At 41.5% G+C, this 14,521-nt stretch overlaps 5 protein-coding genes across 7 annotated transcripts; 3 read left to right on the top strand and 2 right to left on the bottom strand.

The window, feature by feature from the left end:
- The first annotated feature begins 28 nt into the window (after positions 1–28).
- Positions 29–2,584, top strand: LOC135343287 (uncharacterized). Of its 2 annotated transcripts, XM_064540286.1 has the most exons (5): positions 29–115; positions 306–601; positions 816–1,220; positions 1,538–1,990; positions 2,089–2,582. In XM_064540286.1, exons 1-5 carry the CDS (start codon positions 73–75, stop codon positions 2,458–2,460), a joined length of 1,569 nt encoding a protein of 522 aa, XP_064396356.1. In that variant the 5' UTR covers positions 29–72; the 3' UTR covers positions 2,461–2,582. The 2 variants fall into 2 exon arrangements, with proteins under 2 accessions (XP_064396356.1, XP_064396357.1); XM_064540287.1 differs by lacking the exon at positions 29–115 and having other exon boundaries at positions 514–634; positions 2,089–2,584.
- On the top strand, positions 2,556–5,282 carry LOC135343286 (uncharacterized). Its single transcript, XM_064540284.1, has 5 exons — positions 2,556–2,720; positions 2,851–3,152; positions 3,407–3,799; positions 3,983–4,438; positions 4,735–5,282. Exons 1-5 carry the CDS (start codon positions 2,681–2,683, stop codon positions 5,143–5,145), a joined length of 1,602 nt encoding a protein of 533 aa, XP_064396354.1. The 5' UTR covers positions 2,556–2,680; the 3' UTR covers positions 5,146–5,282.
- Positions 5,283–5,330: 48 nt separating this feature from the next.
- On the bottom strand, positions 5,331–8,914 carry LOC135343304 (cellular tumor antigen p53-like). 2 transcript variants are annotated; one of them, XM_064540308.1, is made up of 10 exons: positions 8,772–8,914; positions 8,436–8,702; positions 8,310–8,348; positions 7,998–8,077; positions 7,583–7,815; positions 7,152–7,262; positions 6,968–7,082; positions 6,595–6,677; positions 6,275–6,381; positions 5,331–5,610 (listed from the first exon to the last, which is right to left on the bottom strand). In XM_064540308.1, exons 1-10 carry the CDS (start codon positions 8,805–8,807, stop codon positions 5,530–5,532), a joined length of 1,152 nt encoding a protein of 383 aa, XP_064396378.1. In that variant the 5' UTR covers positions 8,808–8,914; the 3' UTR covers positions 5,331–5,529. The 2 variants fall into 2 exon arrangements, with proteins under 2 accessions (XP_064396378.1, XP_064396380.1); XM_064540310.1 differs by lacking the exon at positions 8,310–8,348.
- Positions 8,915–9,396: 482 nt separating this feature from the next.
- Positions 9,397–12,856, top strand: LOC135343279 (uncharacterized). Its single transcript, XM_064540275.1, has 7 exons — positions 9,397–9,825; positions 9,919–10,368; positions 10,424–10,567; positions 10,689–11,233; positions 11,333–11,435; positions 11,486–11,788; positions 11,869–12,856. The coding sequence occupies exons 1-7, from the start codon at positions 9,397–9,399 to the stop codon at positions 12,805–12,807; spliced, it is 2,913 nt and encodes a 970-aa protein (XP_064396345.1). The 3' UTR covers positions 12,808–12,856.
- A 112-nt stretch (positions 12,857–12,968) lies between these two features.
- Positions 12,969–14,521, bottom strand: LOC135343292 (uncharacterized). The gene is made up of 2 exons (XM_064540291.1): positions 14,157–14,521; positions 12,969–14,056 (listed from the first exon to the last, which is right to left on the bottom strand). Exons 1-2 carry the CDS (start codon positions 14,416–14,418, stop codon positions 12,969–12,971), a joined length of 1,350 nt encoding a protein of 449 aa, XP_064396361.1. The 5' UTR covers positions 14,419–14,521.

The following is a 14,521-nucleotide window of genomic DNA, read 5'->3' as shown; positions in this document are numbered from 1 at the left end:
ATCACTGAAGTAAGTAAAGATCGTTAACTACACAAATGATAATTAGATCTTAGACTCACAAAAAGGTTGAAAATGATGTTCCTTGAAATTCTGTTTCTCCTGGGCCAAATAATTGGTAAGTGTACTGTAGTGATCTGTGGCAGTTCATGAATTATAATTATATTGCATGGAGAGGCAAACTTTAATTGTCAATAGCCCCGTTTACACGACACCTAATCCGGGTCGAATCCGGATTAAAGGCCTGGTTGTAAACTGGGCTAATGGCTAATTACATTGACACCAGTATAACACATGCGCACACACAGTCAGCCACGCATCAGATCATTGTGATTCTCTGGAGGGGGTATTGGCAAACTACCCCCAGTGCACAGCCATTGATTGCATTGGTCTCACTTGCACGCCACCAGCTCCCTTTGAACACTTCACTGCTTCGTTTACAGTCATAGAATGCACGGATCCAGTTCAAGTGAATTTTACGATTTTCTCAAGCAGTGGAGCAATGTTCACAAGTTTGTTTGATCGCAGTCAAGTGGTTCAGTTTGGTGGGGACATGAGTGTCAATGTGCAGATGTCTCGCAATGCAACACATTTGGACTTTCAGGCATGCATGTATCTTCAATGAATGTATATGAATGTACGCTGAAATATTTAAGATGTCTTCATTGTCGTTGTTGTTTGCCATTGTCAGCTGCAAGTTTCCACTGACCACATAGCTGTTATAAGCCCTACACGTACCAAACCAAAAGCCATAGTATTATCATATCATAATCTTTCTCCGTAAACCACCACTGTTACTGGATCACACACACACACAGGCAACCATCTTCCACACTGCTACTGACTCAGTCACTCTCTTCCCTGATTCGTTGATTCCCCTCAACCCAGCCGACTGTATGTGCTCATCTCTGCAGGCTCTTGCTCAGAAACTAGAGAGTATTCATCCCATAGTCGAGTCCGACTGCGTGACTACTCGAAACTGCACTGGTGTTCGATGTGCACTCAATATATCTGCTGACTTCACTGCAATGTATTTTGGTGAAGTGGTGGTTCTTCCTTGTTTGAATGCTTTGGAGTTTTTGGTGGAAAATTTACAAAGTCAAGCACTAATTATGGATCGATTTCAAGGGCCTATTAATGAGAACAGTACTATAGATATTGGTGGATTTCCGTTTATTGCCGGGCAAAAAATAACTGTGCAAGATTACTCCATGACGGCTAACGTTAGTCACATGTATTATAGCTACTCTATACATCGGCTTCGTGTGTTTAATCAGTTGTTATTAAGTATACTCTGTAGCACTGAATGTGTGCGGTTATTGTTTCAACACTGCTGTTTGTAAATTGTGCATGTGCCTGAATTTTTATACATATATAGCTGTAGCTAGTTGGTACTATGAGTATCAGTTACTTCCTTTCTAGCTTGCAAGATTCCTGTGATTTGAGAAGCCTTGCGCTGCACTGCATGCACTGGTGCACAATGTAGTGTGTAACTACACATCCTTTACTGTCATGTATTGTCATGTTCTCTCCTTTGCAGTCCTTCCTCTATGGAGATGGTATAGGTACAATCATGGTCATACCTCAACAAACTATCATCCTCGATCGAACACAGTGCAACGTTCCCGAATTCCCAACAGTTCCCATGCCAACCAGACTCCCACCCCCTCAGCCGGTAGCACCAGATGCATCGTCAGTATGTGTATCATTGCACAAACTTGCTCAGGATATTTACGTAACTTCGCCTGTATTTCGATGTGAGCTAAATGATGCTTGTGAGTCTGGATTCACCTGCGTGTTAAACGTTGTGTTTACTGAGTACAAAGTGGATATCAAGATTACTGACAATAGTGTGATTTTCTCAATCTTCAGTATAGATGGAAAGACTAGTTATGGAGAGTTTAAGGGTAATACTACTTTTAGGTTGCCAGAACCTCGTGGAGCATACCTGGATTTCAAACAAAATGTGGATGGTCAGAAAGTTGGATTTATGGTAATGAATGTATTACTTGTGTTCCAGGTATTGTACGTCCCCTCACACAGCTCCAATAATTCATGCTACTAATGTACACACTTCACACCCCCTTACAGCTCCAGCTGCGTGTCTCTTTCCTGACGACTGGACAACAAACGGAGGAACTGATTCCCTTCACCGTCATTGCCTTCCCACCCCCCCAAACTATGAACACTACCAACATTACCGTCGTCGTGGTGACTGTGGTTATTGCCATACTACTGATAATCATCACTGTGTGTGTGATTCTGCTGATAGCAGTGTTGTGTCTATGCAAGCAAAAGAAATCGCTGAGTCAGGGAGAACCAGCCTTCGATTTCCGGGAAATGTCTGATTCAAAGGAAGGGAGCCGGTCTCTCAAGACAGCCGTTGATGGTACACTAACCACTCAAGGCAAAGGCACTAAAGATGGACAGGAGGTGGATGAAGAGATCAAGGTGGACTTGTGAACAGAGCTAACTTCAGCATAATTGCCATGTATTGAAGTCAGAGTATTGAAGTTTGCAGATTTAGTGGGAGGGGCTCAATTATAGAATGGGTGTGCTATTAAGGTGTGGTCTACATTGCATTGTGGAAGCTAGCCTGTGTACGTACGTACGTACTGTATTGTACTGTTCTGTACTGTGAAGCTAGCTAGCTAGTTGCGAAGCGATTGTGCAAACGCTATATATGGAGCTGCTTACTCAAGTATCGGTGCTTCTAATAGCAAGTGAGTGTCATTCTTGTGAGCGATTAAAGCGTTAATTAATTTTTGTTTATATAAAAGTCATTTACATGAAATTGATATACACCCATCACCACACACACACGTACACACCCACCCACACACGTACACACAGTCAGCCTCTCTGCTGCTCAATGTCCCCTGGAGGAGGTCGTATCAACCAACTCTCAATGTATGGATACCACGAACGACTGTTCTGGTCTCAATTGCACACCTATGGCCCCGTTTGAGAATTTCACCGCTTCGTTTAACGTAGTCAACAGATGTGAAGATCCAGTTCAGGTTAACCTAACCATTGCCTCTGGAAGTGGAGCAGCATTCAGTGCCCTATTTGATCAGAACAAAGTTATACAGTTTAGTGTGGACACGAGTGTCAGTGTGGGGATGTCTCGCAATGCAACACATCTGGACTTTCAGGTTACACGATTATTGTTGTTGATGCAAGATAACTATTTCTCGGATCCACTATTATAATTATAGCCAAAATATTGGGCTTCTTGATTGATAACTTAGTCAAAGTAATGGTCCACTTACCCATGCACGTGTTAGCTGGCAGGACTGTGCATATAATGCAATAGGCAGGGCTGGCGAGATACCTCGTTTAACTGTTTTATAGTATAAATTGTCACACAGACACCCACGCACACACACACACACACACACACACACAGGTAATCATCTTCCACACTGCTAACGACTCGGTCACTCTCTTCCCTGATTCGCTGATTCCCCTCAACCCAGCCGACTGTATGTGCTCATCTCTGCAAGCTCTTGCTGTGAGGGCAAACGACCTCCACCCTCTAATCGAGTCAGACTGTACAACCACTCGCAACTGCACTGCAGTTCGTTGTGCTATACATGTGGGTGTGGTTTACTTTGTGGAGGTGGTGGTGCTATCTTGTACAAATACAATCGAGTTTTTAGTGGAAGATGAAAATTTAAACATCATAGAGGCTGACGCATTTCAAGGCCCCGGTAACGCTACGAGGAATATCGTCATTGCTGGTTTCCCGTTCGTTGTTGAGGTGGACATCATTGTTCAGCCCTACTCAATGATCACACAGGTGAGTGCAGGGAATGGCCTAAGCATAGCTACACACTGTAGTTGCAGCTCCATGTTGATGGTTGCTATTATTTAATCATATGGTCCCTCATAAAATTGCATGCTATCTTAATTATAAAACGGGAAGAGAGAGGGAGTAAAACTTAATGTTAAGTGTCTAATTTTTTCTTTTTTCCATATGTAGATATTCCTTGAGGCACTTTTGATTGGTCGTCTGGACATCACTCCACGGCAAACTATAATCCTCGATCGAACACAATGCGACATTCCCGAGTTTCCCACCGTTCCCGTGCCAACCATACTCCCGCCCCCTCAACCAGTCGCCTCGAATGCACCGGCAGTCTGTGTATCACTGAGCGAGACGGCACAAAAAGCTTACGCTAAAGCATCAATACTTCGTTGTGAGTTACGAGCAGAATGCGACTCTGGGCTTGCCTGTGTTTTAAATATTGGAGAGAGTAAATACCGAGTGGATATAAACCTCACAAGAAGCAGTGTGGCGTTTGGCGTTCTGAGTAGTGATGGACAAACACGTTATGGAGGGAGCAAGAACAAAAACACCACGGTGACCCTACCTGCCCCTCAGGGAACGGCCCTCCTGTTTGGACAGCTGCTGGAGACTGACAAAGTTGGATTCAAGGTACGTGTGTGTATTGATGGAGCTGGGTATTTTCTCTCAATCACCGGATTTCTTGTTTCTACGGTGTTTAAATTTTGTGTGAGGTGCAGGTGCAGGCTTTTTACAAAATTTGAAAACTACATACATGTACATGTATATAATTATTAGGGTGTCTCTGTCATAATGATATTCATAGTGCACACCCAATTGGCTCCCAAATGCATATTGTTTGTTTTTGTTTATCCCATAGGGAGTTTGTGTATACATAGTTATATACACACTACTAGGTAACGTACACATCTCACACCCCCTCACAGCTCCAGCTGCGTGTCTCTTTCCTGACGACTGGACAACAGACGGAGGAACTGATTCCCTTCACCGTCATTGCCTTCCCACCATCGAACAACACCACCAACAACAACACCACCAACATTACAGCCATTGTGGTGCCTGTGGTCATTGCCCTACTACTGATAATCACTTTGTGCGTGGTCACGCTGATAATTGTGTTCTGTGTGTGTCGAAACAAGAAAACGAACAGCGCTCCCTTTATGAGGATGTCAGATCTTCAAGAGAAAGAACTGGAGAATTATGTCAAAGGAGATATAACGAATCCGTTTCAAGGCGTAGCTGGTAAATCTACAGTCGTCGTATCAACTGATGGAGATGATAATGACGAAGACGTCAAGGTTGACTTGGCCTCTACAACTAGTGCAACGACTGTTTGAGAAAACTGAGCAATTCTCTAGCTCTCTTATTCTACCCATACCAATAATATACATCATATGCATTCATACCATTTATACAACGAAATTTTATACGAACATTAATTGTAATTGTAAGTTGTTAAAGTTTTTGTAATTGGGCCACTGAAAATAGTGTTGAAGGATATATAATTACATATACATCAATAGAAGAAAATGAATGAAACGGTAATTATCATGAATTGAATGAACCCAACACAAATAAAATGCATGAAGTAGATTGAAGGCATATATGTTTGCCTGAGGGCTTGGATGAAATCAAAGGTTGTATATGAAATGTATACAAAGGTGAAGTTAGTTGAGAGTCTGATTGAAGTGAGCTGCTGTGTCGATTGTGTGGGTGTGGTTCTACTGTTTGCTTGGTCCGTTTCTTTGGCCTTGTTTGATGACATTGAGCAAGTTAAAGATGTCCCTCTCCTTACCACGCCACTGCAAGGGAGGTCAAGAGGTCAATGACTCACTACATGTCACTATTGTAGGGTCAAAGGGTAAAGGGCACAGTACGCTATACTATTGCTGCATTGTACAGAAAATAAAACGTGCTCTATATAGTGAGTACCGTATATCTTCTAATTTATTGGACAGCAAAAAATAATTATTTTGAAAATTGTCCGGGTATAATTGGAACAGATTTTTATAGAGCATGCGAAGTGTCCGGAATAATTAGAACAAGCAAGCAGCTGCATGCGAGCTAGCTAAGTTTAATAGAACAGGGTACGACTGAATAGTTGCACTAGCTATCTAAAACTAGCTAATCAAAGCTATCTAACTGCAGTACTGTAAGTCTTACTTGCCGTCTATGAATGATAACTCAACTTTTCAAGGTATTGTCCGGATATTTAGAACAAATGTAATATTAAAGTACTGGAGTGTCCGTTGTATTAGAACAACGAAAATTGCCCAAAAGAGTGTCCGGGGTATTAGAAGTGTCCGATAAATTAGAAGATATACGGTATACATTTAACGGCTGGTAACAGTTAGTAAGCGTCTGTATGTACATTTATTAAAATAACAAGTGAAAGATTGCTTAGCCAAAAATCACAACAGGACACACATTGTTAAGATACATCAACACACACAATAACACACGCACTGTGAAATTGTAGTATCCCTCTTGGTCCAAATCAGGGTCGTTGTCATAGAGATCCTGCCCTCGGCGAAGCTTGGGGAAGGATGGAGATGCTTCCTCCTTATCATCAGCTGGGGAACAAAGACCAACACATTAATATATTACAAGTCAGCTAAAGTTAGAAAGCAACAGCTCAGAAAACAGCATATGAACACAATCACAATCCAACTCTAATAGACAGTGTTATTGTTATTTCAAGGCTTAATAATACTTGTACATGATTATGTTCATACTTGATATGTGGAATGTGCTTTGGCTTATTTAGTATGCTAATGACTTGGTACCTTGTCTCGGGTGTTTTTTACGGATCCTGTTTGGATTAGAGCAGCAGCAAATGTTGACCACGTCACGTCCGATCTCATTACCTCTGCAGGTGACAATACAGATGTACATGTACATGCATTACAAATTATCAATCAATCAAGCATAATTTTATTAAATTACAACCTTCACTTCCACAATTCTTCTACCACTGTACAGTCTACATGACGAAGGCATTCAACCAAATAATGGCCTCCCCACCCCACACACACACCCACCCACCCACTCACACACACACACCCACTCACACACCCACCCACTCACACACACACACACACTCACACACACACTCACACACACACACCTACACTCACACACACACACACACACACTTACTTGTGAATGAGACTCAGAATGAGAATAAGAGATGGTTTGTTTCTTCTCCCCCTCCCCACCACACATGATGAGTGACACACACACTTGTACACACACGTCGGCCCGTCATCACTCCCTGGAGGGAAAAATCACTTCTATCATACAGCGGCCATTTTCCACTCCAATGAGTATGCTCAGAACTCACCCACGAGGCCCTCCAGAGGCACAGTGACTATCTTGTGAGCAAGGTGGACTCCATAACAAGCTCTGCTGTTGGTACACACCAGGAAGTGGTAGGACGACGGTTGGTTGCCATCTACAGAAAATAAGTCCTCATACGCACACAGTAACCGTAAGCACCAATTACACCAATATACACAGGACTGTAAATTTTGGCATCTAGGTCGCAAACAAAAACTCACAAAGGAGAGAGCATTTGCACACAATTCCCAATATTTAGAAATGCAATCAGGTTTGCACAGTGTCATTTGGAAATCAATAACTATAATTATGCATTTAAAACCAGGTATAGGGTACCAGATTCCAGTTACATTTATGTACTAAATTTTCGTGCATATTTTGTAAGGCTTGTGTGTAATTAAAAACACTCTTAGTCTCTCTTACACAGTAGAATACCTTCAGCAGGATGTCTGAAACATCTCGTGCATGCCCCGAATTTGAGCACATCTCTGGGATTCTTGTAGCACACCAGGGCTCTCACGTAGGAGTCCCTCGGTGGACCAGAGGAGAGGAATTGGAAAGAGACCGGGAAACCTTTGTCCGGTTGTAGCAGGAGGGAGTTTGTTGAATATGTGTACTTGTCGGTAGGGAAGTGCGCTTTGAACCCACACGGCCCAGGGTACACTTCACTACAAGATAATTACAGAGTGATACAAAAAATTAGTGAGATTGAGGGAAAATCCACATTATCAGGCCCACTATCGAGCATTTTTTTAGTATAGAATTTCAGGCTTCAGCTTCGAGAGGGACCACAATACATACACGTAGAATAGCCACAAGTACACATCTACATACTGAACATGTATCTGACCTGACAGGTACACCAATGTGGGGTTTCGAGTCGCCCTGGTTGATGAGAACACCTGGGTCCATCAGCGGCTCTCTGGGCACCTGTGCAAGCAGGAACACAATTATGGTGAGGTTTAAGGATCAAATTACAAACGGCCATAACTTCAGTTCTGGTGTTTTCTGACAACTTAGAAAAAAGGTCTTTATAATAAAATACGTATGTTCAATCAAATATCATTTTTGGCACATTTTATAGAAACAGATAATTGCAACACAAGTTATGGCCGTTCAAAGATGCTACACTTAATGTCCTATGTAAGGATATTCATCTCACATGTATAGGCACTAGGAAGACCTCAGCTACAGCTTGTACCTTTGTAAACACAAGAGAACGGAGTGCAATAATTATGTTGACAATTCCTTGATACACTATTACAAACATGCATACATTTAAACTCACAGGAAGGGTCCATCTAGCCGCACCTTCCCACGCTTCATTGGGCACCACCGACCCTGCTGATGACGTGGCCTGCTTTACAGTGTGCAAATGAGGTACTATAGAGTTTGGGAGGTGATCCATCATCGAGCCTGAGAACATATAAGAACTAGGCATTGCTCGCACAGAATCACCGCCAGTAGAGCACGACGAAACAGAAGAAGAAAAAATGTCTAGTGGGCCTGGGGACAAGTACTTCATTCCAGGGAGAAGAGGAAGCTCCTCCTCCACCTGGACACAGTGGAATGCAGTGGTGTCATACAAGTAGACCAAGTGTTATAAGATGTGCATAGATTATACCTCCTTAGTCCAATTATCCAGAGTAGAAGTTGCCATTGCAGAAAGTTAGGTCGAGCAGCTAAAAGCCAAGCACATGTCTCGAGCACATGTGCATGTGCATATGTACAGTACATGTGTCGAAGGACAGACTCCACCTTTGTGTAACCAGCCCCGCCCCTGCCTAGGCCCTGCCAGCTGGGTGGAGACGACCTCTGAAGAAAGGTTAATTACCGCAACAATGACTTGATATATATAGAGCCCACTTCCATTTGGCATGATATGACTCAGAGCATGACTCGGCGCTAGCTAGCTACTGTGAATCTTTTAAGTAGAGGTAAGTATATCGATGTGTATCTATGTGTGTAGATAGTGTATCCACAATAATGGAAGGCCTTTATTAGAGAGCTCATACCGCCCCATAGAACCATAGCCTCGAGACCAGCCGTTCGTTATCTGAAAGAACGCCTGGTCAAGTTCCAATGTAGCACTCGTTCTATGGTCCAGGAATTTCTTGGACCGATAATTGCCCGCAACAAGGTGTGAAAACCATAATTATTTACCTGTGAATATCATTATGACGTTACAGCAACGGCAGCTAGCTAGCTTGGACCATTCAACGTACTTGCTGCCTGTACTGTGAGACACTATGAGTGTAGCTATAGCTCATCAGAAAATGGACCATTACACTTGCTGCCTGTGTAAATCAACGCTTCCTAGTGATAAGAGGACAAGGAGAAAACTGCATGGAGAAAGTTGCAAGGAAGTAAAAGAGCAATTACAAGGCATCTCAGTTGTTCCATTGGCCAACTTTGAAGAGACAAGTGACCCAACTGCATACTTATGCCGCAAATGTGAGCAACAGGTCATATCCTTTGGTAATTGGACTGCAAAAGCAACTGCACTGAAGAAATGTATTGAAACTCTTCTTTCTCAGCTACATTGCACTCGAAAAAGATCCATTTCCGCAGATGCTCAGTCAAGTACGCCAAAACAACCACGTTTATCACTAGGCCCTATTAGGCCTAGCAGTTCATATATTCCTCCTGCAGAGAGTCAGAAATCCCCAGATGTCAAGGTATTGCTGATGCATGGAACTTTATCATATCATGCGTATATATATATATAGTTGCGTATAGTATTGATTATTGTTCGTTCTCGTGGTATATAGGTTAGAATCAATTACAAATCCGGACCAAAAGAACTCAAGATATGCACTCCTGCGAGGAAAACAGGCATCAAACGTTTTGCACGGAAAAGTTATAAGTCACTGGCATCAACTATGGTCAATTCTAAGGATACTTTGAAACCAATTGTCTCGGAAGTGTGTCTTAAAATTAAAAAAGAGATGAAAAGCCTTAGCTCTGACCAATACGACTCCATTTTAAGGGACAGGATTGAAGCAGTAAAGTGTTTCAGCTGGGAAACAGTGATTTTGGATATGGAAAAAATGATTCCTACTCTACTTTCTTTATTGAGACAAGTAGTTCCACAACCAGCTAAGCATAAACCATTGATTTGTTTCTTAGCATCCCTACTAATAAAGTCGCGACACAAGCGCATGGGGCTGGTACAGCGTGCAACTTCAATCATGTTGTATGGAAATGGATCTAACAAACAGGTAATAATACAAACATATATTCCTATATAACTTCTATATATCTATCCTACTTCAGATCTACATGAACCTTCAGCCTCTCAACATATGTTTGTCTTATCAAGGGACACTCAATCTTGTGGAAGCAATCAGTGAGGGGTATGATGTGGCTGTTGAATATTGGGGAGATGAATTAAAAGAGAAGTTAACGTCACTTGAGCAAGTAAGTATGCGACATTGTGTGATGCATGTATATACGTATCATAAGAAGGTTGGCCGCAAATTATAACAATTATTGATTATACAGTTATATATATGCAAGTGCATGTATAATTATTGTGCAGGTTGATGGGTGTAGCTCAATCCCAATCACTCACCGAAAGCTTGCACCAGCCTTTTTAAGGGATAATGACGACGACTCTGACTCTGATAGTCACAATTATGCCCCAGATTTCAGTCCTTTGTCGGATATGGAATTTGAAAATTTTGAATTGTTTTCTGAAGATAGTTCATGTGATGACACACACGATGTTCAAGCGAAAGATAACGAAGCTGACAGTAATGACTCAGAAGTGCAGCAAACAGATGATGATGACGATTCGTTGTCCGGACAAGAAGATTTAGATCCCACACAAGCCGATTCGTCATGGAATGGCTTCAAGATCGTGGGTGATAATATTGATAAAAATATCAAACCATCTTTTCAGCGTCACGAAATTAAAGGAAAATCCCTCCACTATTTTCATTCGTACGCAGTGAAGGATAGAGTGGACCTATCTTCCCTCAGTGATACTACTCCAGAAATATGTGACCCTGACCCAAGCATGCTTGTGCCGTGTGCAGACGATATATCTTGCATATTGAAAGAAATAGAAATTCTTCTGTCCAGGTATAATTATGTGGTATATAATTGTACTATAAGACTATTGTATGCATGCATGCATGCATGGTTCCATATACGTATAATGTATAACTATAATTATTATAGGGTTATTGTTCAGCACATGGAAGGATACAAAGATCAAGCAACGAAAATAATATGGCATATACAAAGCAAGCAAAACAAGGAGATGGCTCTAAAGTCTCTAGTGGTAATTTAAAATTGTTATGCCACATTATACATAATTTGGTTCGTTTTTAGGTGCCACTTGGGGTACTCCTTCACAATGAAAATAAGCTTAATGAAATGTGTAAGATCCTGGAACACTGTGTGAAGTTTGTTCCTACCCGACCAGCTGAAGGAAAGTACATTCTTCCTAATGGGAGTATACTCGACTTTGATGATACACGATTCTTCAAAATACTTCTTGGTGGCGACCAACTAACAGTGGCCAGAGTACGTGGTGCCCAAGCACTTCGAATGTCACAAGACAAGGCTAAAGACCGACTAGAAGGGATCGTTCCAGTAGTCGAGGATTGGCATGCCAGAATGACACTCATGAAGGTAAGAAAAATGGATATAAAAACTGCATGTGTGTAATTGTAGAACTCGGATTGTTTTATTTATGCATTTGTTCAATTTAGACCATATGGCAACGGCTTTATTCTGTGAAGTCATCACGGGATAAAGGGACTATGTACCAACTGAGAAATTTGATTAATAGGACATCTGTACCAACTGATCCTTGTGACAACATGAACTCTGCTGAAGATTACTTCTTGCTGCTGGTGCATACACATGCCATTGCTGCTGCAAAGGAAATACTTTCATACACCTCGATGGATTCAGTTTCAGATCTTGCCAAAGCAATCACAACCAACTTTACATACGTTTCACATCTAGATTTTTCTCAGCAAACTACTGAAAAACAGAAGACAGTAGATGATAGTGTACATTTATACGCAGTTGAACTATTGACCCTAGGATTGTTGTGGCATGGCTTCCATGATGCCATCAAAGAGGGTGATGGGGAACGAATCATGAGGTATTGGAAGTTTTTGTTAATTCTATTTAAGTCGACCAATCACCCCAATTATGCTAAAGAGGCAGTGAATTTGTTGCTGCAATACAACTACTTGTTTTCTGAAAGGCAAAAGTCTCAACTTCTTTGGAGTAGATGCGTAAATACACGAGGGCTCCCTGGAACCAACATTCCGTGTGATCTTCACATGGAACATCTTAACAGAAGACTAAAGACAGTGCTAAGGAATATGGGAGCAAATGTCAACGACAAAACCGTTACAAAAGCTGGGAAGTGTATTGCTGTTGTGCAACGTGTCTGTCAAGCTTTTGAGGAACAAACTTCTTCTACGGCCTCACGCTCTGACAATCACCCCTACCCTAAATTTGGGAAGGACTTTGACATGGTGCTGAACGTTCTCGAACAAGAAAGAGTCTTTACGTATACAGCAAACAGAAAACATGATACTTTCAGTTTTTCTAAAGGACTACTCGTAAAACTATCTAAGAAGCAGCTTCTCAATAAAGTCCAGACTAGCATTGACCAGATATATTTGGTGTAACGAACAGTCAATTTATGTCCTCTATCATTGTTATTATTAATATGCAAAACTTGTCGTCAACATTATACTAACATATACATATGCATTAATTAGAATCATACGTAACTGATTTAATTTCAGTCATGATGCCAATCAGGCATGTATACCTAGCATAATTTCAGTTAATCAAACTTCTCACAAGACAATACACATAAATCACAGCATCTAGATCGGCTCATTCTTACTGAACCATCGTAATACTTCAAAAAACCTTCGAACAGAAGTTTTCGCCTACAAACAGTAGCATTGCTCACATACTCTTTTAGTCTTTCAGAAGAATGTTGTCCACCCTTTCCTTCAAACAAGGTTGCTTTAGCATCTAAACCGTCTCGACCAGCACGACCAGTCTCCTGGACATATTCTTCCATGTTTGATGGTAACCCCCAATGAAAAATTTGTCGAATATCAGAACAATCTATGCCAAGCCCAAAAGCTGATGTGGCAATTATTAATCGCAGCTTCATTCCAGTTCCTAAAAATGATGATATCACTTGCTCTTTCTTTTCAGATGTCTGAACACTGCTAAACATATCAAACAGCCGGTATTCTGAAAGATTTGGGTACCCAGGAGGATCTGTCATATCTTCACCAAGCTTGCGTGTTAAAGCAATGTATAAATCCGAACAATCCCTATATCTGCGAACAAATACCACAGTTTTTGGGTACGCAGTTCGTTTTCGGCACAGCCCGTAACACAAATCCTCACTCAACCTTTCAAGATCAATCTTTGGTTCTAACGTATAGAAGATATTACCACGATCAGGGGGTAATGCAACCAATACTGGCTCCTTCATACTTAGTCGTTTGGATACAATATTAAAGGTTTCTATAGTGGCAGTAGCTGTGAGAGCCATCACGTTAACTTCAGTGGGTATGATACTGCGTAAGTCACCAAGTGCTGCAAAGGCTCTTCTAAATTGATCCCCCCATGTTTTAACACAGTGGGCTTCATCCACTATTAATGCCACAAGCTTCTTCATGTACACTTCACTCTGGAGCATATCTCTATATCGAGCATTGTTCATAATGTTCTCTGGAGTTATAAAAACTAACTGCACTACTCCATCGAGCACTCTCTTTGTTGCTTCTTGGTCAAGTTGTGCCTCTCCTACAAATTCTGCTTTCAAACCGCTCCGAGTAAATTTAGAACTTTGATCAACCATGAGAGACGACAAAGGGCTGATACACAAAACAATACTTCCAGACGAATCTGCATGTGGAACGTTATAATGTAATCTGTTATAATTGGCATTCATATTACTTACTATAATGCAAAAAATTAATCTGCATTCATTACTTAGATCTATTACCTTTCAGTTTGTCAAATACAAGTGGCAGAACGGCATATATGATAGATTTTCCATATCCAGTAGGGAGTGATACAAATATGTCATGGCCTTCAACAAACTTGAGGACAGCTTCCAACTGTTTATCTTTGAGACTTTCTATTCCTAGTTGTCGGGCACTGTCAGATATAGCTGCAGCTACTCTCTTCTCCATCTCTATTTCTTCACACTGCAAACACATGCACACCCCCGTAGTATTGTTGTGTTTGCGGTTACCGCAATGCATGCCGCAATCATGTCGTAACTAACCACTCGCTGACTCAGCTAGAACGAGTGCTACATTGGAACTTGACCAGGCGTTCTTTCAGATAACGAACGGCTGGTCTCGA

The sequence above is a fragment of the Halichondria panicea genome, chromosome 10, assembly GCF_963675165.1.
Source record: "Halichondria panicea chromosome 10, odHalPani1.1, whole genome shotgun sequence".
NCBI classification, from domain to species: Eukaryota; Metazoa; Porifera; class Demospongiae; order Suberitida; family Halichondriidae; genus Halichondria; species Halichondria panicea.
Note: the sequence above shows the minus strand (reverse complement) of the source record. Positions and strands in the feature narration are given on the sequence as shown.